Source organism: Epinephelus lanceolatus, chromosome 9 (genome assembly GCF_041903045.1).
Source record: "Epinephelus lanceolatus isolate andai-2023 chromosome 9, ASM4190304v1, whole genome shotgun sequence".
Classification (NCBI taxonomy): Eukaryota; Metazoa; Chordata; class Actinopteri; order Perciformes; family Serranidae; genus Epinephelus; species Epinephelus lanceolatus.
The window spans coordinates 37,072,587-37,095,244 of NC_135742.1; the positions used below are offsets into that span (position 1 = coordinate 37,072,587).

Sequence of the window (22,658 nt, forward strand, 5' to 3'; positions counted from 1 at the left end):
AATAGGTAGAGATAGCTCAGTCAGATTCATGTCAGTTTCACAAATTTTTCACTAAGATACAGTGACTCGAAATGTGCTCTACCAAAAAGTCGAGCAGAACGTTAGAGGGATAAACTTGTTACCCTTCCTCCTCTTATTTAATACTCGCAGAGGATGAGGATGAGGATGAAGGCGGTACAGTTTGACCTATGTTTGTGCTCCACGGTGTTTCCTTGAGCTTAAGTGTAAAACTGACACACAGAGTGAAAGCACATCACAAATAAAGCCTTTGTATAGCATTTTAATACCAAAACAGAATTTATTTGTGTAATCAGACTAGAGGTGAGGAATCTCACTATTCATTACTATTGACATTCCGAGTGAAAAGAGAAAAACAAAAAGTGAACAGACATTAAAACAATTCAAAGAAGGTATGGCTTTGGTTAAATAACACTCTACTAAATTGATTCGAAAAGACAACTGTTACATGATATCTTAAATAGAGCGAGAAAAGATTTAAGGCTCTAGAATTCCCTGAACAAGACAAAAGGCCCGATACATATCTGCTGCATGTCATGATTACATGTACAGATCCAACCTGGTGCTCATACAGTAGATGCTACTCAGATGCTGAGAGAATTGAGTCATCAACAGACCACCAGGCTTTCATTTTTACAGCCTACATTTTCAGTGGACTCACAGACTAATAACATGAAAACATAACTGCGGACTACTGACCTGTTGTCAGTATTCTGCTGGATTTGCCAGTGTTATTAGACATGGTACTGATACAATGGCACAGACAGCCTGTTATTTCAGAAATGCATGCTGATGCTGAAATAGAAAGTTTTAAACCCACAGTTGAGTCATTGAAATATCACAGGCACATTTTCTTGTATAATGTACTTCTTCTTTCAAAATAGTTGCACATTCATCAGCTTCTCAATACAGTAATGACACCAAAAATATCAAAGTATCTTTGCTTTGCCTTCCCACCGGCCCTCTCCCTCTTTGAATGAGTGGTTATTAGACACATGTCCATGCTTAGCATGCCAGCGCTTTGCTCACAATGTAGCTGCATTGGATATTTACAAAAAACATCAATGGTAGTGGAAGAGATGCACAATATACTCCCAATATCTTTGTGTGATTCCACTTCACTGTAAGAGATGACTACAAGAATCTGTTTTCAGATCGTTTTTTTCTGCTTCTGCGAAAATACAAGGAATGATTTGGCTGCATAAAAATGTGAGGTTTCAAACATATGTGACTGATAGTGAATAACGCAGCTACTGGTGGATGGCTATATATTGAATTTCATCATTGATGATCACTGTAAAAAATATTCATCATGCAGGGTTTGCCTTTGGCTAAAAAAAGGTGTGCCTGACACTCTGATTTTGGAAACTGTGTAAAACTGATTCATTCAGTTCTTGATTCATTTATCGGAAAAACTCTTTGTAACAATCTGGTATCCACACTTAAAATCGTTATATAATAGTATTTTCATGTGTCTATAAAAGTTTTAAGACACAACATTCCATTTCACTTATACAAAATAATTGTGAATGCTGACACAGCCCAATTCTAGTCAATGCTGTAGTGATATCATGGATTTATCCATCTGCTCTCACCAACCTTATACCATGGGGGAAAAGCCTTCTACCCTCCTCTGCTGTAAAAAACAGTTTATATTGTAGTGTTAAAAAAACATCAGGTCACCCACTCCCTGCTACAGTTTTCTGATTTTTATATTTCTTTTTTTAAAGGTTTCTAAAATGACACGCTCAACCAGTGAGCTACTATGTCAAACACAGAGTATTTCATGGATTTCTACAGTGTTCAGTAAGATCTCACCACCATCTAACAAGATAAAAACTAAAAAGCTTTGAAAACACAATTATGAGAGAATTACAGAAAAGGACAGCTCTTTGCCTGTTGGAAATATCCAACACATTTCAGGGTGATCAAGAAAAAACTTCAGACTTGTGCATCAGTGTAAATTTGAAAACCCTGGTAATGTCACATTTTGAGTATGTCTGCGCCACACCTGAGCCGACTGACCCACCCAAAACCTTTAAGAGGTTCAAAAGGCAGGGCATAGCGATCAGTCTAAAAATAGTTTCTCCAAATTTCTGAAGGACAAGTTAAAGGTATTATAGTCTGGCAGAGACAGTATGCTGCTTCAACCACATGCACATACAGTACCTAACCCATAAACACTTCCAATGTCATCATCAGAATACAGACAACCTTCTTTGATACAAACACAATTAATCCCATCCCCCCCTACCTGTGCTAAAGATGCTTTAGAGACTTATCAAAGCCCTGACCCAGAACTGTGAAATGCTCTCCCTCACTCTCTAACTGAACAGCTTGACGAAGCAGCCGTGGCAGTAGGGTTTGTCGTTCTGTTCTTTAAAGGTGCCCTTGTTGAGTTGTTTCAGGCAGAAGGCGCAGACAAAGTGCTCCGGGTGGAACTTCTTGGACATGGCTGTGATGCAGCGTCCCGTGATGGGCTTCTGACAGCCGGAGCAGAGGGAGCCACGACGCTCATGGTAGTGCACTTCACAGTAGGGCTGGCCATCGTGCTCAAAGAAGCTTCCGTTCACAAATGGGGTGAAGCACTCCTGTAAACGGAGATAAGAGAGAATAGAGGAAGATGCTGTTAGGACGCGATCAGACAGAGCGCTTTTTGCAAAACGCCCCCTTTTTATTGTTAAAAGGCAACCACCGAATCACCTGTCCTTAGCTTAACTGCTAGTTTGTTGGAAGTAAACTCACATCTATACCTTAATATCTGCATTAAAAATGGACAGGTGGTGTTCAAAGCATTTCTGCAAAAACACAAGGTGTATACAGCAGAAAAACACAACGCGCTCATCATAGCAAAAGCAGCGGGCAAAACACTTCACTGTCACTGACACCATTACAAAAGCAACCCCCGTGCTGTTAAAATGCACTCTGTCTGTTGAGGGCCTTATTCTGATGCTATTATTCTCACTACAATGTCTTACAGAGGCACTCTAGCTCCGGTACATAAAAAAACACCAGAATGACAGAATTGCAAGATACAGACCCTGCAAACAAAACACTCAGGATGCCAAAGGCTGTTCAGCGCTGAGATGTAGTTCTCCAAAATGGCTCGGGCACAGCCGCCACATTTTGGTGCAAACATGTCAAAGTAATCCTTCCTGCAATAGGCTTTTCCATCCTTTTCATGAAAGCCTTGATAGAAAAACAGAAAGAGGCAGATTTTAATCAAAATGCAACTATCGTTTCTACTACAATGAATGTGCCACATAAATAAAAAGTCATAGTAATTATTCAACAACAAATCAACATACCCTCTGGGCCAAAGAAGGATCCACACTGAGCGCAGAAGAAGTGTTCAGGATGCCATGTCCTGTCCAGCGCCGTCACAACTTTCTGAACAGACAATGACAGCACTTATTGCTGGCTGACTGTCACATACAGCAGATATGACAAACATATGTAAACAGCGGTGACTCACATCCAGTATGGGCCCGTTGCAGTAGTAGCACCTTGGGGAGAACAAATTATGGTAATCTGTCTCACAGTACGGCTGTCCCTCACGCTCAAAGAAGTTCCTGGAGCCAATCTCCTCCTGACAGTGTGTGCACACAAAGTGTTCGGGGTGCCATGTGCGGCCCATGGCGGTCACCACCTAGACAAACAGAAAAGAGGATTGAGCATTTATTAAGCAAACTCTAAAAATGATTAGAATTATAATATATTTTTACTACAGATGTATTTTCTTAACAAAAGCATCTCACCTGTCCGACAATTGGCTTACAGCAGGCTCCGCAAACTCCTTTAGCTACCGTCTGCACACCCAGTTTGTTGAGGTCAGACTGCAGGCTACCGAGCATGTTGTCCAGCTTGTTGACCTGTGTCGGAGGCCCTCCGGGAACACCACTCTTCCCCTGGGCCATAATCTGAAAGGGTTCATTCATAAAAACAGTTATTTGTTGAAGATGTGCCTGATACACACAGACATATATCAGAGTGCAATATTCAAGTTTGAGGTTCCTATGATTTGAAAATGTAAAAGTGTGAAAAAGAAGAAGGGATAAGAGACAGGGGCTCATGCCTGCATTGGAGGGAAGATTGGGTCATACTCGGTTTGGCAGCCTACTGACACCAGGACTTTGGGTGCAATTGGTGTCACTGGCTCCAGTGGTGGAGGGCAGGTTGGGGCTTTGGGAACACAGGGAGGGGGCTCTGGTTTGGGGGTAGGAGGTTCCTGTATTGGGGCTGGTGGAGGTGGGGCTTTTATAATCTGCCGAGGCGCAGCGGGAACGTGTTCCTGGATGTGGGGAGGTTGTGGAGGGGGAGAGGGAGGTGGAGGGAGAGGTGGCGGTGTGGGGATAGGAGGCTGCTGTGTTGGGAGTAGTCGCCTAGGTTCTTCTATAATAGGGGGACGACGAGAGGTGGGGGGGGAGGGAGGTGGGAGCACCTTCCTCACAGGGACAGGCGACTCTGGGGGAATTACGATCTAAAAGAGGAGAGAAAAACAGAAAGAAGGAAGGGAACACAGACAGCAAAGTGTGTAGAAAACTAAAGGTTAATTAATTAGGAAAAGAAATATTTGGGAAAAACTGCTGAGCACACTGAAGCCAACCTTGTCGACCTCACTGCCGGCCCCATCGGCACGGAAACGCTGGGGTTTGGAGGTGACGATGACACCCTCTGTCAGCCAGTCATCAGACTGTTTACGTCGCCGCTCTGAGCGGCCGATCCCAAACTTGCCCTGAAGCTCCTCTATGAGACGGTCCTGAGAAGTGTTCTTGTTTACAATGATGGGTCCCATCTTCCTGCGCAGGTGGCCATCTCGGAACATGGGGTGCACGTTGGGAATCTCCTTAGTGCGCCTTATCACTGACTTTATCTAAGGGGGAATGGTGAGCACGTTATCAGACGTCCACACCAAACACAACCCAGCTGGAGCAGTTACAGCAGAGCTCTGGGGCAGCAGGTGAGTCACACACTTTCAGACTGTTTAATTATTGACAGGCCAAGATGCTGTGGTCAGCGGGCTTCGTGTCACACTTCATGCATTTGTTGCATGCTTACGTCAGATGCCTTTAAAACTTCACAACGGTGGTCGCATTAGGGTCCTTCACACAAAACTGGTGTAACAGGTAAGGGTTGTGGTGTTTATGTGCCATGCAAAGTATTGGTGCTGCTAGTCAGTGAGTTATTTGTAAGTGCAGTATCACAACAAAAATTACAGTAACTCCCTTTCTAAGCTAGCCTCTATTCCACTAGTTTCAGTTTGATGATGTGTTTTCAAAAAGGTTTCTTTCATCATTATTTTTTCAGAGGGCAAACATAATAGTGACTTTTTTCTGTCTAGTTAAATGGGTATCTAATACTGGATTAGAGAAAGAGTTAACCTGTGCTAACCAGACAGACGTTGAACTCGTTGTTTGCTGAGGAGAGTTTCTCTGGAAACGGCAGCAACAGAAAGTTGGCTGACCTGGCAGGGAATGGGGATGGTTGGGGATCAGACCCCTGGTACAAAAATGCATCGAATGCAAGTATTGTTTGACTGCAAATGTCATGATACTACTTGTATTGATTCCCAGCACTAATGAAAGATTAAAGAAAGACTGATAGCGTAAACATTGAAAGCCTGTTGTGTTTTATGTGACCAACATAAAACCTTAACCTTTCATTCTGTCTATTCATTATAAGTCAGCCGATGAACCAATTATTTGACTAATTCTTTCAGTTCTACTTAATAGTTCTGACCAAGATTTGAGAGATGATATTAAAAGCTAACAAAACAACCCCTGTCTTATCTCTGTTACAATGACAAGGTGTGTAAATTATAACAGTGAGTAAACTAGTGGATAAATATTTGGGATCACGTTTCAGCGATTTAAAAAAACAAAAACAAAAAAACAACAACTTCAAAGCAGAGGCTAGCTTCCCGTCAGTCTCGTAAGCAGGGGCAAAACAATGTGAGCAAAACAAGCCCATGTTGTGTGAAGCAGGATTGGAGATGCATACATGTCCGGAAGCAGAGACTCTGTCTATATTTGGAGTCTGCATCAGGGGCAGGTCCAGGGCAACATCAGGGGTCCCAGGGCATGAAGACGGGGTCATGGACTCATCCATCCAGCTGGCCTCTGTCAGCGGGGTCATACTGCCATCTGTGTACGGCCTCTCAGTATAAGGCGTCATGGTGCCATCCAGTCCATCATGGAAGGACATGGACAGCTCCTCGTCAGCCCAGTCCAAATCTCCATTCCCATCAGTGCCTCCGTCCACTGATTCATCTGTGATGGTGTTGGTGGCGCTGGTAAAAGTGTCAGGCTGCATACTGTTTCTGTCCATGGGCAGAATGAGCTCCTCCTGGATCTCCTGCATTCCCCTACCTAGACACTGTGCCTCCATCTTCAGCTGTGGTTCCTCCATGTGTGCTGCTGAGTGATTCTGTGCAAAACTCATTTCTAGCAGCTTATCTAGTGCCTCGTCCAGGGAGGGCTCTACCACTGGGGGTTGCTGTACACTTAGGGGGCTGGCTCTTTGGTCTGTGGGTGCCAACTCCAACAGCTGTCTACTGGGGCTTGTGAAGGCCAGGGGAGAGGGGCTGATCAATGGAGAGGCTGGAGATGGTGAAGATGTTTTTGAAGAAGCATGTGCAGAAGGTGGAGATATAGAGATGGCAGAAGGGATGGGCGAAGGAGTCTTTGGAGCTGAGAAAGGAGGGGTGAGGTTTTTAGAGGGAGGTGGGGTGGAGAAATTCAAAACGAGGTCATGAAAAGAAGCAGAACCCTTGCTCGCAGACTCAGAGGCACAAGGGAATTTACCAACAGTATTTGAGGGTGAGACCCGTTCTACAGATGGACTAGGGGACTTGGAGGACTTGTGGTCCAGGACAGTATTAACTGAGGTGAGTGAGGGAGTGGTGGTGGTATTGGAGGGACTTGGGCTATTTCTCATAAAGTTGGAGTTAGATGAAGCAGCTTGAGAGAGGGCTAACAGAGACTTGGTTTGGGATGACAGTATGGTGGAAGAGACTTCTATGACAGAGTCCAGGTCTAGGTCACTGGCTGCAGAAAGTGAGGATATAGGACTGTGGGGACAGAGACGGTTCGCATGGGGGATCGACATGCCACCGTCACCTCCATCCTCATCGATGTGCAGCTCTAGACCAGCAGGCAAAGAGAAAAGAGGAGAGGCACAGGCAGACGGGTGGGACAGACTAGGAAAAGGAGAAGCCACTGGGGTGACGGAGGAAGAGACTGGAGGATGAGGTGAGCTGGAGGACACTCCTGCTGGGTCTAGCAGGGAGCCCAAAGTACTGGGCTAGAGGACAGATAAGCACAAGCAAGATAAGAGCAGGAAAACACAGAAATCATCAGAAATATGACAGGAGAAGCTTGTGTTTTGTAGATGAAGCCTTTGCAGGATTTATTTGTGCTGTTTTGTACCTTGAAGTCAGACAAAGAGGCCATCAGCTCGTCGAGCTCTCTTGTTGCACAGGAAGCTGAAATTCTGGCTTGCTGCTGAGAGGAGTCCAAATCGCTGTGGCGAGCAGAGGAACTGGAAAATACATATTAAATTTATAATTAAATATAATTTGTAATCACATGTAAACATTTAAGCTTTACTAACAGCATAACTCAAAAGAGCTATTGTGTAAGTTCAATGAGAAGACAAAATGTTTCTCTAGCTTAAGCCTGTTTATGGTTGGGCACTTGACACTTTGAGTGCTGCTCAACAGAAATTAAGTATTCTCGCCAGAAAGTGTTGTACGACACTAGCGTTTTATGTTGTGCACCAAGAGAATTTTGTTAAGTTGCATACACATTACAAAACTTTTTGTCATGCAATGTGATTGGTAATGTTACTATCGTCGCCATAGTTTTGACTCTACATTAACTTCAACCTGCATTCAGCAGCTCTGTCCCAGAAGCAGCCGTTTGTCAGCAGCAGCGCCTGCGGAGCTGAGAGGACAGTGGCCTGTCAAACTGCCTTCACCAGGCTGACTGATAGCAGACATTTACTGAACCAAAATAGTTTTCATGTCAGCACCACGGGAAGAAAAAAACAGTGTTTGTATTTATTGATTCATTGATTTTATTTCCCAGCCCACCGTCGCGAGTGAGAACAGAGTGGGAGCTGATTAATCAATAAATACGATTAATACGTTTAACACATATATACAGGGGGACATTTCTGTGATTTAAACAACTGTTGGTGCAGATTTTGCTTCACTAAAAACAAAAGAAATAGACTGAGAATGTGAAAAAATGCAGGGGGTCTATGGTTACCATAAGTATGACTAGCATAAATTGAAAGTGATGCACAACACTTATCAAAAGTGTCCAGCACCCTACCATAAATCAGTCTTTAGCCAAGCCAACTTCAGTTAACTAGCTCCAGTAGTTTTTGCATTACCTACCATCCTCTATTAAAATTTGCAACTGGATACTGAGCCAACACAACAGCTAACAGGCTAGCTGACTGCTGGCATGGGTGTAAATTCTGAGGAAGTAAGTTGTCCTTACTCTCTGTTCCTCATCTAAAAACACCAGATAGACAAACAAAACAAACTATCTACCGTTTGATGCCACTGTAATCCTATTAAATGCAAATTTCAGAATATGTCTGACAAGAAGTTGACACTGCCGCTGTAAAGCTCTGCTTTCTGGTCATCTTTTGCCTTTTAGAGAAGAAACTAAAAGATGGAGGCAAAGATGGGGCTGGATGACATTCAGTAAGAACAAACTTTTTTTCAATGCAAGACCGCTTTCTTTTTTAGCCCAATGACAGTCATGGAAGCCTACATCTTTTATATAAATCTATGCCAAGGTAGAGACCTGCTTCAGTGGAGAGACTGTGTGTACCTGGGCGAAGGCACTGAGCCCTCCAGCTCATCCAGAAGACTCTCAACAGTGGGTCGGGCCTCATCCAGCCTCGTTCCATTCCTCTTGGGTTTCTCCTGAGAGGGGGGGCTCACCATAATGTCAGGGGTGCTGCCATTCTCGTAGTGGGTGATACTGCAGGATGGTAAGGGTGGAGCTGCCTCCTCTGTGGAAACATAACAGTACAGCTAATCCTGCTCACCACAAACAGAACTGATAAAGCTGAAGGTTTTGTGTCTACCTGTAGTGGGGAATGAAGGAGAGCTTTGTTGCACTGCGTTGAGTTCCAGCAGCAGCCTGTCGAGCTCCGAGAGGTTACTACCCATGGCAGAGGTCAAGGCTGCTGTTGACGAGTCTGATGACTTCTGTTTGTTGGGAAAACTGAGGAGGAGACAGACAGAGACAACTGCTAATAGCAAATAAAGTTAAAGAGAACTGACAGATAATACAATAAACTTAATACACACAAGATGAGGCAGGATACCTGTAGACGTGGTCCTCTTCAATGTGAGACAATGGAGAGCTGCTACTGTCTCTGGACCATGAGCTCTTCTGGGCTGAACCTAACGACTGCAGAGGATATATCAGTCAAACATACTGAGAAAACTGGTGCTTTCAATATAACATTTATCTGGACCCAGGTAACACTGTAAAGCTGTCTTCTCATATGAACTCCCGACAATGTCTGGAGTTTTCCTTTCACACATGTAGCATGTTTGTGTCAGAAATGTTCTCACCTACTGGAAATATTCCATTTGGTTTAGGTGAGGGATGGCCCCTGGGAAAATTTAAGAGTCTCTCACCATTTTTTTTTAAATTTGTCTGACAAAGTCAACATCAGTTCTATTTTTTTAAAATTTATTTATTTTTTGCCCGGGGGGGGGGGGGGGGGACATGCAGCAAAGGGCCACAGGCTGGATTCGAACCCAGGCCGCTGCGGCAGTACCCTTGTACATGGGGCGCCTGCTCTGCCACTAAGTCACCAGCGCCTCCAACATCAGTTCTTACAGACAGACGTTCCCGAATCTCGGCATGATCTCTCAGGTTATACACTTTGTTACCATTCTCATATAAATGACCATTCTACTTTATCCTTGGATGTGTGTGCGTTTTTGTGTAAGCCAGATGACAGAAATTTCATCAACACGCCCACTCACTCGTTATGAATTCTCCCGACGATTACATGCTCTATTCACACACTGGCTCAACCAGACATTGCACAGACTTTGTACTAGGGGGCGAGCAGGAATCCAACTGATTCAGACAATTGCATTTTCACATACAGCTCCTTGGGGTAATGTCTCGATAATTTCAGGTTTGCAGTGCAAGTGTGAAAGAGGCTTAAGACTTAGCATCCCTGCTCATATTTATTTTCAGTTGTGATCAGAAGCACACAGACATACATGATACAAGCGGCTTTAAGGGTTTATCTTTCATCGTTTGTATATCTTCCAGATCTAATTTGTGCTGTGTCACTTACTTGTTCTTGTTCCTTGTCCAAACCTCTTTATTGAGTGGCTTCATAGAGAAAAATCAGTTCATGAGTTATCCAAGGTCACACAGCAGAGACCTACCTGCTGAGAGGAGTGGTGGGAGTCTGGCTGATCTATCAGGGACCCGTTCAGAGCCTCGGCTGAGGGTGGAGGAGGGACTGGAGGTGGAACTGACACATCCTGGTAGGAGTGTCCTCCGGTGGGGATGGAGTAGGGTGTCTCGTCAGGCAAGAACACAGGTCGCTTTGAGATGTGGGATGTAGTAGATTCCAGGTCTGCCAGCAACGCGTCTGAAAGATGTGATAGTTGAAGTTTTAATGCATTTTTGTTGCAAGGGCACTTCCAACTGAAAATACCACACATTAGGTTGATATTACAATGGTGCAATCTTTGCATTTACAATCCAATTATGTCTTACTTTCATTTAAATAAAAATATTCAAACTCAGACACAATAAATCCTTGCGTCTTCGGGACATAAAACTTCAGAGGCAAATTCCTGAACTGTTTTTGCAAGTTATTTTGATCTGCAAACATGGTTGGGCTGCAGACCAGTTAATTCTTTACAGGGGTTGTTGGGTGCTCTGAGGCGACTACTGACTGTGGTGTTAGGCTGTAAAAAGACAATGGCAGTGAGTCTGAGTCCATCTCTCATTCCAACCTGCCACCAAAAAAAAGCTTTTTTCCTCAGCACAGGATCGTTCAACAGAAAGGTTAGGCCCTGTCACCATCACAGCACGGCACAGTACATCATCTAACTCAACTTCATACCTAACCCATTAGGCCTTCATAAAATACCCCCTGAAATCCCCAGCCTACTTCTCCATCAGTCCACACTATAAATACAACCCTACTGACAATGAGAGCTACCTGTCTATGAGCTTAATCCTTGATTTCAGTGTTTTATAACCTCTGTGAGCACTGTATGTGTTTGGTTAGTCTCTGTTTCATGAGAATCAGTGTGAACTTAACAAGACAGACTGATAAGAACAAAAGAGCAGACAGACAGAAAGAGTTTCTGAATCCAGGCCAGGGTTGAGGGGGTACAGTGTTACCCTGCTGAGTGTTTGGTGGAACGCGGGAGCAAAATAGACTCTTACATCACACAATCCATCCATCCTCAGCCTGTCCAGAATAGACCGCAATCACCAGCAGCATACTGTTACACTACAGAGGCCTGGAACGGTTACAGTCTGTTTCAAGGAATCGCTGCACTTTTAAACATGTTAACTCAGAGGAGCAGCACTGAAAACTGTCCAATTAACCATAAGGTCTGACTGCTAACCAGGCTCCAGCCCCTTCTCAAATACAATCTACGTAAGTTAAAAATGTCTCTCTAAATTTAAAATATGTTCAGATATGAGAACTTGTATTTCCTATCCTGACTAGGAGTTTCAAGAAATAATCCAAGATTACAAATAAAATAAAAATTATTCTTGATCTGTTGAATAATATAAAACAACAAATAGAATAGAGAAATTACTTAAGTGATGATGGATTACTTGTAGGCATTTTCTGTTATCTGGTCATCTCCAAATACTCCACAATTCTTTCACACAAGGTTACAGCATGAATCCTACTGTCAGTCAGCAGCAAAGTAAATAGTTTACTTAAAAACTTAAGATGAGGTCTTGAGTACACAGAGACACTGCCTTCGTACCATCCACAATCAACTGACCATAAAAAAACATACACAGAATATCTGGAAAATCAAGTTCCCACTCAGCCTTGGAACAAACAGGTTAAGTTTTTCCTCTGTCTGCATCAACATTAAAAGATCTAAAAACACAGCACTCACAATGCAATCTTATAATTAAAAAATAAAAAAAAGCTGTGTCACTGTAATCCAGGAATACAAATATTTAACTTTTAAAATAGTTAGAGAGACAGTACTCACATTATTGTTTCCAACTGCTGTAATTGTAATATCTCCCAGGAGGTAATACGTATGCGTTGATGTGTGTATCTGAGTGAAGCACACAGCAGTACAGACGAGGACAGTGTGAGCAACAAGAAGTGATAACACGTTGCCCGTCTACAGGGGGGAGTGGTCTGAGAGCCAAAATTGGGTGACAGTGTCCTTTCGATAACAGCATCTTTTCATTGTGCCTTTCTCTTAATAAAATAATCCAATAAGTGCATTCTCACCTTCAAATCTACACTCACAAATGAATATGGCCAATAAGATGGTAACTTTACATATGTCAGACTTGTGTCTGTTATGTTAAAGATCATCTAAATATGCAAAAGAACCTGATTTAGGTTTTTTTTTTAGACAAAAGTGTGATAAACTGGACACTCTCACTCATTTTTGCCACCACTTTTTATCCAAGATGTCAGTCCAAAATGAGTTCCTGCCTAGAAGCTAAATGTTTAGGACACGTAGTTTGACATAAACCAGATGGGAGCACAGGCCTATTTAAAGCAGTAAGCTCAGTGAGTGGGCCATGTCTGTGCAAATGTGCTGAAATATCACGACCAGCTCAAAATAAGCTGCACCTGGTGCCGACATGCTGAACAAGGTCTTACTGAAGTTGACTTTGTCACTCATAAAACAAAGCCTCCACGTAGCAAAATACCACAGCTGGTTTTGTGACAAAGGTGAGTCATACAAAATACAGTGTAGCGCAGAAGTTCTTAAAAGCTGTCAAATGAAAAAATAAATAAAGCTGAAAGCTGAAATGAAGACTAATTATGGTAAAGTATTCCTAGAAAGTTCACACAGCTGGACTGCCTGAAGCCTTTTAAAAAACTTGTAGACGGAGCCAAGTTTTTGAGACTTGTACTATAAAAAGTGCATCTGCACTCATTACACCCTCCTGCCTGCTGATACTACACATCTGAGAGTCAGGCACAGCACAGGCCCATGAACTCCAGAGAGATGCATTAGATTCATTGTTTACCTCAAACTATAATAGCTAAAGCATTATAACTGTATTTATGCCTTAATGGGAAACAAACAGCTTCAGTATGTTGCAAAACTCCTAAGGGCCCATTTTTGTGTGTTTTTGTTTGTAGAAAAATTGGACAGTCCAAGTGAAAACTGGTTTTGTCTGTGTGTTATTTCCAGTCCTACATTTTTGATGTCCCTGACTTGAATAAGGATCAAGAGCCTGTCACACAGGCGCTTTAAAGACATGGAGTAGAGCTGAAACAATTAATCAACTGATCAATTAGTTGCTGGCCAGAAAAAAATATCTATATCTGTTTTGATAATCAACTAACTGTTAAGTCATGGACTGGATTCTGCTTTTTCTTTAGCAGGATAAAGGGGAAAAGGGCATTAGGAAAGATGTGTAACACAGTCAAACCTGTTTAAATGTTGCATTAAAAAAAGGATAATTCATACATCCCCAACGTCCAGCTGACATCCTTTTGTCGCCGTCGATTAAACAGCCTGTGCATTATACACACAGGGTGTCTACAGTTAGCAGACACTTTTTAATAACTTTTCAAGATCATTTTTAACAGAATTTAAGACTGAGTTTTGGACAAAATCGTCTTTCTCTTATTCAAGCATTGCAGGTGAGTAGTATTGGTCCCTTGCAGGGTTAGGCTCTATATAGGAATATGGTAATTAGAGTGAGTGAAATTTACATTTTGCTCACAGCTAAGTCCAAGTATAAAGTAAAAAGACAGCATTAGGTTCAGTGTCAGGTTTAAAGAGTTGTAACATCAGAAAATGTAGACTTTCAGGCAGACGACTTTGATTCATTTTGACAAAAAAATAAATAAAAAAAGATGAATAAATTAAATTAGATAAAATAGTTGTGGCAGCTATGACCTCACAAATTCACATTCACGGCTATTTAATTACTTTTAAGGCCTAATATTTATAAATCTGAACACAAGACATTTTAAAAATGTTGAGTATGCAGACACACCATGTATACACAACATTCTTAGTGACTGTTGAGTGTGTCTATTTTATATGATTTAATGCAGGTCATAAAAGGATAGAGATTGTAGCCAAGACCATCTTACTTTCCTTATTTCCCCTGAGGAGGGCAGCATTGAGTCTGGCATGAGGACAGACAACAAGCCTTCGTCAGTCTCACACAAGTTTGGTCCACGAAGAGTTAGAAGCATTAAGAATGCAAACATACACTGTAAGCCAAGTAACAGGCTAATCTTTTCCATTTCAGACAGGGGGTAGGAGCCACAATGGACAAAGTCCAATTCTGCTCTAACAGCATCCTGACTCAATAGTCCATTGTGCAAGGTCTGGAGGAATAAAGCTGTCATCAAAAAGGAGATGGCTGGGACTAATAATACAAGATGAATTTATCAAACGTCAGGCAAACAATATAACAGTGGCTCGTTCTGTCAGGGGAAGTGTCTGTGGTCACACTGTGGTAACTAATCTTCATTACATTCAACAAACAACACTAAAGTTATGTGGACACTGTACACATTCTTGTGGCAGTGGGTACATGTACAGTCCTGCCTGTGCACAGCCCCCCCACCCACCCAAGGCTCTGCCACAGGCCCGCAGTGTTTATCAGATGGGAGCGAAGGTGCATGGGGAATTCCACACATTCCTCTGTCCACTTCTGAGAAAGAAAGTGATCAGGCGGGGACATGGGGAAGGTGGCCATGTGAAGGGTACATTAAGTTGCCCTGATCCAGTTAGACATCATTTCACATGCAACCTGTCCTATCTGTAATCAAAATGATGCTTTGTAATAAAATCTACTCCAGCAGAACACACATTCCTCCGATACCACAGGATTTTAGGTACAGAGCCGGTGAGGAATGTGCTCGAATACAAAACACCATCTGTCAGTCCAGAAAATGAAAAAATGGTGTTGACAATTACAGAACCCATTCCACTAACTACAGCATGCTTTGAATTCCAGGATAAGGGAGATGTCAATGTTTTTACTGCCCATTTCCCACAGAGTGTAGAGTACAGTGCAGGCAGGCAGGGGGGACGAAACCAGGGCTGTCTAATCTTTTCTATTAACATGTAGGCAATGGTGATGGCCCACCAGGGTCCACAGCTCACCTGTTTATAGCCAGGGAGCAAAAGAGCAGAACTGGCCACAGCCCCAAACCGAAACCCGACCCCATCAGGCCAACCCGACATGATATTTATATCAAAGAAGACAGACAGGGGCCAGGGAGAGGGGGGTTGAGGGTGAGATGCCAGTGAGACAGGGAGGGGAGGATGGGTAGAAACAGGGAACAGACGGACAGAGTGTGAACGAATGAGAGAATATGGGCAAACAGCAAACAATAAATGACAGACCAAGAGAAAAAATATTCAAATAAATGTTAAACCTTAAAGGTTACAGATGCCCACCCGTTTGTATAAAGGATGAATGAGTGTAACAGCATACCATCCGAAAGACAGAAGCATCTTAGGGTGATTACTTCAAAATAAACATACCTAAATATACCCTGCCAAGCAGCCCCATATCCGAAAGATGACACGCCCCTTGAGAGAACGCTGCACCAAAATAAAAGCACTTCCCCACAGACCAGTAAATCAGATGACAGTGAAAAGTCTAAAGACTGATGTAACACCAAGTCACTGAGGACACATTCATAGCCATGCATGTGCGAGGACCGTATGTCAGTGAGAAGCCTTTTGTGCCATAAGAGAGTGTAATTGGGTAGGATGAGGAAGACCCTTAAAGAAAGGCTCTTTTGTCTCTCTTGTCTCTGAAACACTTGACAGAAAACACTAAGCTATGCTCCAAACATGTAGCCATCCTATAGAGAAGCAGAACATTAAACAGCCACCAGCAAAATCCTGATGGATTGATTCAGTGGATGAGGTTTCTCTACACCACCTACCTCAGGCGTGTAACAAATAAGGCTGCAACTCAGAATTATTTTCCTTATCAACCAATCTGCTGATTATTTGCTTGACTGTATGTGGTCCCTAAAATGACAGAAAATAGTAGAAAATGCCCATTCCAATTTCTCGCAACTGAAGTTCACATATTCAAATTGCTTGTTTGGCCAACCATCCAACAGTCCATAACCAACGATATTAATTTTAATATCATGGAAGACCAAGAAAACAGGAAAATATTCATACATGAGAAGCCAGCACCAGAGAAGCCCTTACTTAAATAATAAATCAGTTACGAAAATAGTCACATTATTTTTCTGAATCCGTTATTGTATTATTATAATCTCAGTTGTGCTGGAAATTGTAGAGACAAATTAGATACCTTTCTTAGTTATTGACCTGAGTTCGATACTGATACCAAAGTGATGAGCAAGCATTTGATGCTGGCTTTTGGTATTTGAAAGTTTTTAAAACTCAGTGCTATGAACTAAAGCAGCAAAAATTAATTGAGTCATCCTCAACTAATTTGATTATCAATTTATTGGTTTGAGTAATTTTTTAAGAAAAAAATAAAAGGTCAAAATTAGCTGATTCCAGCTTCCTAAATGTGAATATTTTCTGGTTTCTGTTCACCTATATTACAGTAAACTGTATATCTTTAGGTTGAGGACAAAATAAGATATCTGAGGACATCATCTTGGCCTTTGGGAAACACTGATCAACATTCTTCACCATTTTCTGATATTTTATGGACCAAACAACTAATCAATCAAGAAAATAGTTGACAGATTAATCGACAATGGAAAATAATCATTAGTTGTGGCCCTATTATGGAAACATTTCAGTTACCTATTAGGCACTGAGGTACCATTACCAGTCCTAGTTGTGAAACATGAGGAGAAAAGTGAAAGTAAAATAGTATCATAACTATGACAACATTTTAGTATTCGGGAACTAGAAGTGAGATTCCCTGCCCTTTTTACAGATGTGAAGCTCCCCTGTCTTTGAACATGCCCTCAGGTGTCCCCAGCTTGATTAATGTTGGAAGAATCCAGCAGGGACTCAGATTCCTACAACGTTAACCAGACCTGTCAGGAAAATAATCAGCACTGCTCTCTGAGCCAAGTTACAAGGTCATGGAACAGGGAAGGTGAGGAAACAGCCTGAAGAGAGGAAGAGAGTAAAGGGTACTGCAAGTGAAGCAACAACAGTGTTTAATAGTGAAAACTCTGTCCTGGCAGCCCGATCACACCCTCAAGGCCCACTGCTGCCCACCCTACGAGTGTTTGCTGGCCTCCAGCACTGACTCTGCACATTGTTTTTCTCCTCTGTTTCCTCAGGATATGGGGCAGGGTCTGTTGCCTAAGCGATGAGGTCAGCCATGCAGCTCTCTCTTCCCCAGACCCAGAACAGGATGGGTGTGGAGCTCGGGAACAAGACTGATTTACAGTCAGGAGCTTCTCTGTAGCAGAGCAGGCAAGCCCACTGGTTAGGGGTGGTATGCACTAACCTTACAGCTCTCGTGGGGTGATGAAAGCTAGTCTGGTAACACTAACTCTGTGCTGCCGACACACCAGGACACAGAAAGCACTTAAGACCTTCTAAGATCTTTTGGTATGCTGTGTAAACGCTGTAAACATTTAAGACCACGCTGCTCCTTCAACAGACAACTTTTACTCTTGCCTGGAGAATAACATCTTCCGCTGCAAGGTGATCAACTGATACTATTACAGTAAATCTAACTGCTGCTGTGTGTTTACAAAAGGCATGTTGGCAGGTGCCGCTGTCTGTTTCAGCCCTCATAACCACCTCCCATAGATACATACAAGCCTCTTTGTGTGTGCAAAAGAGAGCTGAGTGTCTCACACTGCTCACTGACTGAAGCCTATCTGCATTTAAGTGATAAATAGTACCTGTTCTCTGCTGTGTTTCTTCCCAGCTGATTACACAAATAAACAATGTTTTTATATTGGTAGGCTACTGCACACAGCTGTGCACTATACTGATTTCTCTTCATAGCTTAAAAGTAAATACAGATTGAGAAAAGTTAGTCTTCAGTTGTAAACATGACCCTACTTACATACGGTACAGATGACTTGTCTGCATGTTGGCATTAAAAGGTTAGCAAATCTGACTATTACTAGCTACATTATCATCTGTATAGGACACAGCAATGATTACATACAAGGCTCTTGTTTCAACACACAGTGTACTAAATAATACATGTGCATACTAATGCTCACTGAACGGTGATGATTTGATGTGAGCTTGATTAACCCGCTAACAGAGTGCTGTAGGGATGACATTTGCATTGGCCCTGGTTCCCTTGTTAAACAGCCAATAGGATTTTTCCATTGAATTTTGGATGACTGCAGAAAATATGCTTTGTGGCAAACAAGTTTGATATTATAATCTTCACAAATGAATACCACTTTTATGATTTTTGACATGTAAATTCAGTCTCCAGAAGTAAAAAGCTAATGTTAGGCTATAAACAAACTACACCACAGTCACATGATTTCGATGTTGCCACTACCACCAGGCTGTACAGCTGTTTTTGGCGTGGTTCAACATGATAACACTGTGTAGTCTCATTTAGCCACTTGTTAGCATAAGTCTTTTTTAAGACACCTAAAGGCTCAGAATATATGAGTTGGGTATTTACTGACATATTTTATGTCTTAGCATAAAACATGAAGGTCTCTTAAGCTTGTGTTTTAACTACAGGCCTTGTTTCAGACATCTAACCAAAAACCCACTGACTTCAAGATGAGGGAACCAGGAGGACTAATGTAACATCAACTGAAATATTTAAGGTGCTAAAAGTATATTTTGACTATGGGCCCCCTCTGCAAGACAGGACTTTAATAGTGCAAGAAATTAATAAGCGAGCCACGAGGTAAAGTTAAAGTCCCACTGATTGTCACATACCTGAGTGTGTGAAATTTGTTCTCCGCATTTGACCCATCCCCTGAGGGAGCGGTGAGCAGCAGCGGTGCCGCGCTCGGGAATCATGTGGTGATCTAACCCCCCAATTCCAACCCCTGATGCTGAGTGCCAAGCAGGGAGGCAATGGGTCCCATTTTTATAGTCTTTGGTATGACCCGGCCGGGGATCTAACCCATGACCTCCCAGTCTCAGGGCGGACACTCTACCACTAGGCCACTGAGCTGGGGGACCTAGGGGTTTGGGGCCCTTCGTAACCAAGGCCTAGATTTTTGATTTGATTTATTTGTAATCTGCAGCCTATTTAGTAAGAACTTCCAACAAAAGGAGAGCTTGAGTGCTATGAGCAATTAAGTCTTGACCCTACAGCATAATGCATGTCTGTGCTTATCCAATTCCTTTACTGTTAACATGCAGACACAGAGCAGAGCCTCCACAGCCTGGTGAGGTCAGTCTGCCTGAATCTCACACAATCCTGAGGAATTCAGAGAGAGAGCTTGGCTTTGTACCCCACAAACATGAAAAACAGAAGCGGGACAAGCCAAAAGATAGTGTGTCACGTCAGGGCCACATCTGGGTGAGGACTCGTCCCCTTGGCCACATAAGTAACGACAGTGAGGCTAGGCCTGGCTGCCACCTGGTCTGGACTGTAAAAAGGCAGATCAGAGAAAACCTGTGGAAAACTCTGACTCAGAGGAACACACTGGAAGAGTGCTCACACTATGCTGAGGGGATTCCCTCTCTCGAGTGTTAAGCAGATCAATATACACAGAATGAAGGAAGGCAGAGAGAGTGGAGCCCGATCAGGTTTCCAAACAGCTCAGAGTAGCTCTGTCAATCATCAGTGAAGACAAGACAAGGGTCTGGCGCGGCTTGTTTGCTGGGGGTTTACTGGAAGTGCAGTAAACCACAGTCAGAAGTTATTTACAAACATTTGCCATAATTTGTTGTTGCATATTTAGGGAGGGCATGGGAGGGTTTGCCACGTGATGTGTACAAGAAAAGTTTGAATAGTAACAGTAAGCAATTTAACTTTACTGTTCTGTGATCATCAGACTACCAGACCTCAAAGTTCAAGACATTTTTAACAATCTGTAAGTGTCTGCAATTACCAGATGACCCATGGTTTAAGACCGACTGAAACCGACAGCCCTCCCTTTGGTGGCAGCACGCATGGGACCGAGAGTAGTGGTAGGAGGTGAGTCATGACCCAGAGAGTATTTGGCCTTGGACCCCAACACAGAGTGATGTTCGACATTCCTCAGCAGCCTCGCCCCCTCCTTCAGCGTGCTGTTCACGCTGCTTCAGTGAGACTGCAGGCTCCCTCTCAACCAACAATCAGCCCTTTCAGTGGCCCATGGCAGCCAGAGCATCTAATGTGCCCTGGAGGTATTCTCAAAGCGGGCCAGACTTAAAATGTGGCCCATCGTCTCTCCACTTAAACAATTCACAAATCCATTTTACAGCCTTTCTACTTTGAGAGATTGGTACAATGGGAGCAATCCCACGGAAACAGATTATTCTGAATTAGCAAAGTAAATATAGCAAACTGACCAGCTGTTGAAAAATATAACAACAAAATTAGAAGTTCAGAGGTTCAGTGTCAAAGGTCAAGGGCCAGTGAACTGAAAAGGTGACTCGTTAGTGACGCACAAAAAACAGATGGAGCGGATAGACTGCACGGAGCTACACACAGTCAGTACATGACATCGATTGTCCTCAGTGCTGGTACTGGACCCAGGGCAGATAAATGGCAGTAATAGCACCAGTAGTGCTGAAATGATAATCTGAATAATGAATTGACAGAAAAATAATCATAAACAATTTTGATAATCAATTGTTTAAGGGAAAATGCAAAAAATTAACTGGTGAAGGCATGAAGGTTTTGAATTCGCAGCAGCTCCACTACTCAAGGTCTGTGATGCATGGACACAGATAGATACTGACACAGCTACACCGATCTAATGTAGCAGAAATCAACAACAGCATAAGGTCAACAAGCTACCAGTAACTACTACTGTTTCACCTCCTGTAGACAGTGTTGACGCACCTTTGACATAGCAAGATAAGATGTTTATTTGGGGTGGTTCTTCTTTTTAATCTAATTTATGGCTTATGGCACTTTTTCTATAGTCCTAATCACATCGTTGTCTCCTGTATCAAGGCTTTCCAGTTGTAAAAAAGGACACTAAGGTAGACTGTGTGGTCAGTAATTAGGTATCACTTGCAGTTAAGTCTGCTCCATCAGACTGGAGATACATTATAAGCCAGCCAAGCCAGGGTTGAGCTCACATTGTGCTGTACTGAGCAGTCTAAATGGGGAGGCCTGTTGACTCCACCACTTCAAAGCTGGAATGAATAGCCTGGGGGCAAAAGTTGACGAGGTAATGTTGAAGCTCGGTGTCAAAATGTCAGCCAAATATCTCCTCCCTCTGGCACATAGATATTGAGGAAAAGTAACTGTCTTAAATGTGCAGGATAACGTTTTATTATCAGAGACGTTAACGTTACTACAGAGAGGGAGAGTTTAAAAGGAGGTGGTGGTAAAGGCTAACGATGTCCAGCCGCTAAGTTACTACGATGCTTCTATAAATCAAAGTTAGGGTAAATGTAAAAGGTGCCCAACATTCACTCAGCCACACTGTACTGTAACATTTCTGGAAGAAAGGAGCTAACTTTCCCCAAAGTAAGGTGACCCAGAAACTGTCTTTTCAACATGAAATCTCGCCGTAACGTTGACTCCTCCACCCTGCTATCCGCTCCTCACTGACTGCTGTAGGAAAACACAGAGCGTCTCAAAAACAACTTCATAACTTACCTAAATCCTCCATGGTGGCTGCCTGGCTCTGGACTGTGTCAGCTTTATGTTTGGCGAGCTTCTCGACTGCTTACGAAGTCTCAATTTTGCTCTCCAACTTTCACCACTGCTGCCCTGGAAGTTGGTCAGGATAGCTCACGTGAACGCGCTGCAATATGTGCATGTGTACTTTACCAGAGCGCGTGCTCGGACCAAGGCTCAGTGATGAGCGACATCTACAGGCCAGAAGCTGGAATTACACACTTAAAATAAAAACACTGGATAGCCTGATAATGCGAATAGTCAAATCAAGACTAATTTATTTATACAGCACATTTGATACGACAGGCTCAGAAAACTAATTGTGCTTCAAATAAAAAAGCAAATCAACAGACAAAGATCATAGCTGACAAAAAGTAGGTAGGTTAGGTATTATTAAAAATGTATTGAGCTCTTGTGAATTCTAGAGAACAGGACCACAATAACTGAAAGTACCATTCTCATAGTAAAGAGATCCTTTCTTTAATGATTTGAGGAGTGTGTTTGGTGTTTACTTAGTGCGCATGTTGTCAACATAGGAAGGAGCTAACCTATTCATAGATTAAAAACATTAATTATTTTAAATCCATTCTTTTTTTACTGGGAGACAGTAAAGCAAAGTTAAAATAGGAGTGAAAACTGTGGCAATTAAGGTAATTTACATGACTGCTGACTGAATTAGTTAAAGAGACACACAGG

The 22,658-nt window shown here is 42.7% G+C and overlaps 1 protein-coding gene across 3 annotated transcripts; it reads right to left on the reverse strand.

Moving 5' to 3' along the window:
- Positions 1 to 264: 264 nt before the first annotated feature.
- pxnb (paxillin b) lies at positions 265 to 22,084 on the reverse strand. Of its 3 annotated transcripts, XM_033619800.2 has the most exons (14): positions 21,942 to 22,084; positions 10,457 to 10,665; positions 9,367 to 9,452; positions 9,124 to 9,263; positions 8,865 to 9,048; positions 7,446 to 7,557; positions 6,019 to 7,320; positions 4,625 to 4,891; positions 4,094 to 4,498; positions 3,777 to 3,938; positions 3,494 to 3,667; positions 3,327 to 3,408; positions 3,059 to 3,207; positions 265 to 2,609 (listed from the first exon to the last, which is right to left on the reverse strand). In XM_033619800.2, exons 1-14 carry the CDS (start codon positions 21,952 to 21,954, stop codon positions 2,343 to 2,345), a joined length of 3,552 nt encoding a protein of 1,183 aa, XP_033475691.2. In that variant the 5' UTR covers positions 21,955 to 22,084; the 3' UTR covers positions 265 to 2,342. The 3 variants fall into 3 exon arrangements, with proteins under 3 accessions (XP_033475691.2, XP_033475693.1, XP_078027053.1); XM_033619802.2 differs by lacking the exons at positions 4,094 to 4,498; positions 4,625 to 4,891; positions 6,019 to 7,320; XM_078170927.1 differs by lacking the exons at positions 265 to 2,609; positions 3,059 to 3,207; positions 3,327 to 3,408; positions 3,494 to 3,667; positions 3,777 to 3,938 and having other exon boundaries at positions 4,088 to 4,498.
- Positions 22,085 to 22,658: the final 574 nt, after the last annotated feature.

Excerpts from the sequence above, each read along its gene's own strand:
- pxnb (XM_033619800.2), bottom strand. Across the intron at positions 9,453-10,456 it reads CCCACCACTCCTCTCAGCAG|TCGTTAGGTTCAGCCCAGAA; the intron begins GTAGGTCTCTGC and ends TATCCTCTGCAG. Across the intron at positions 7,558-8,864 it reads GGCTCAGTGCCTTCGCCCAG|TTCCTCTGCTCGCCACAGCG; the intron begins GTACACACAGTC and ends TGTATTTTCCAG.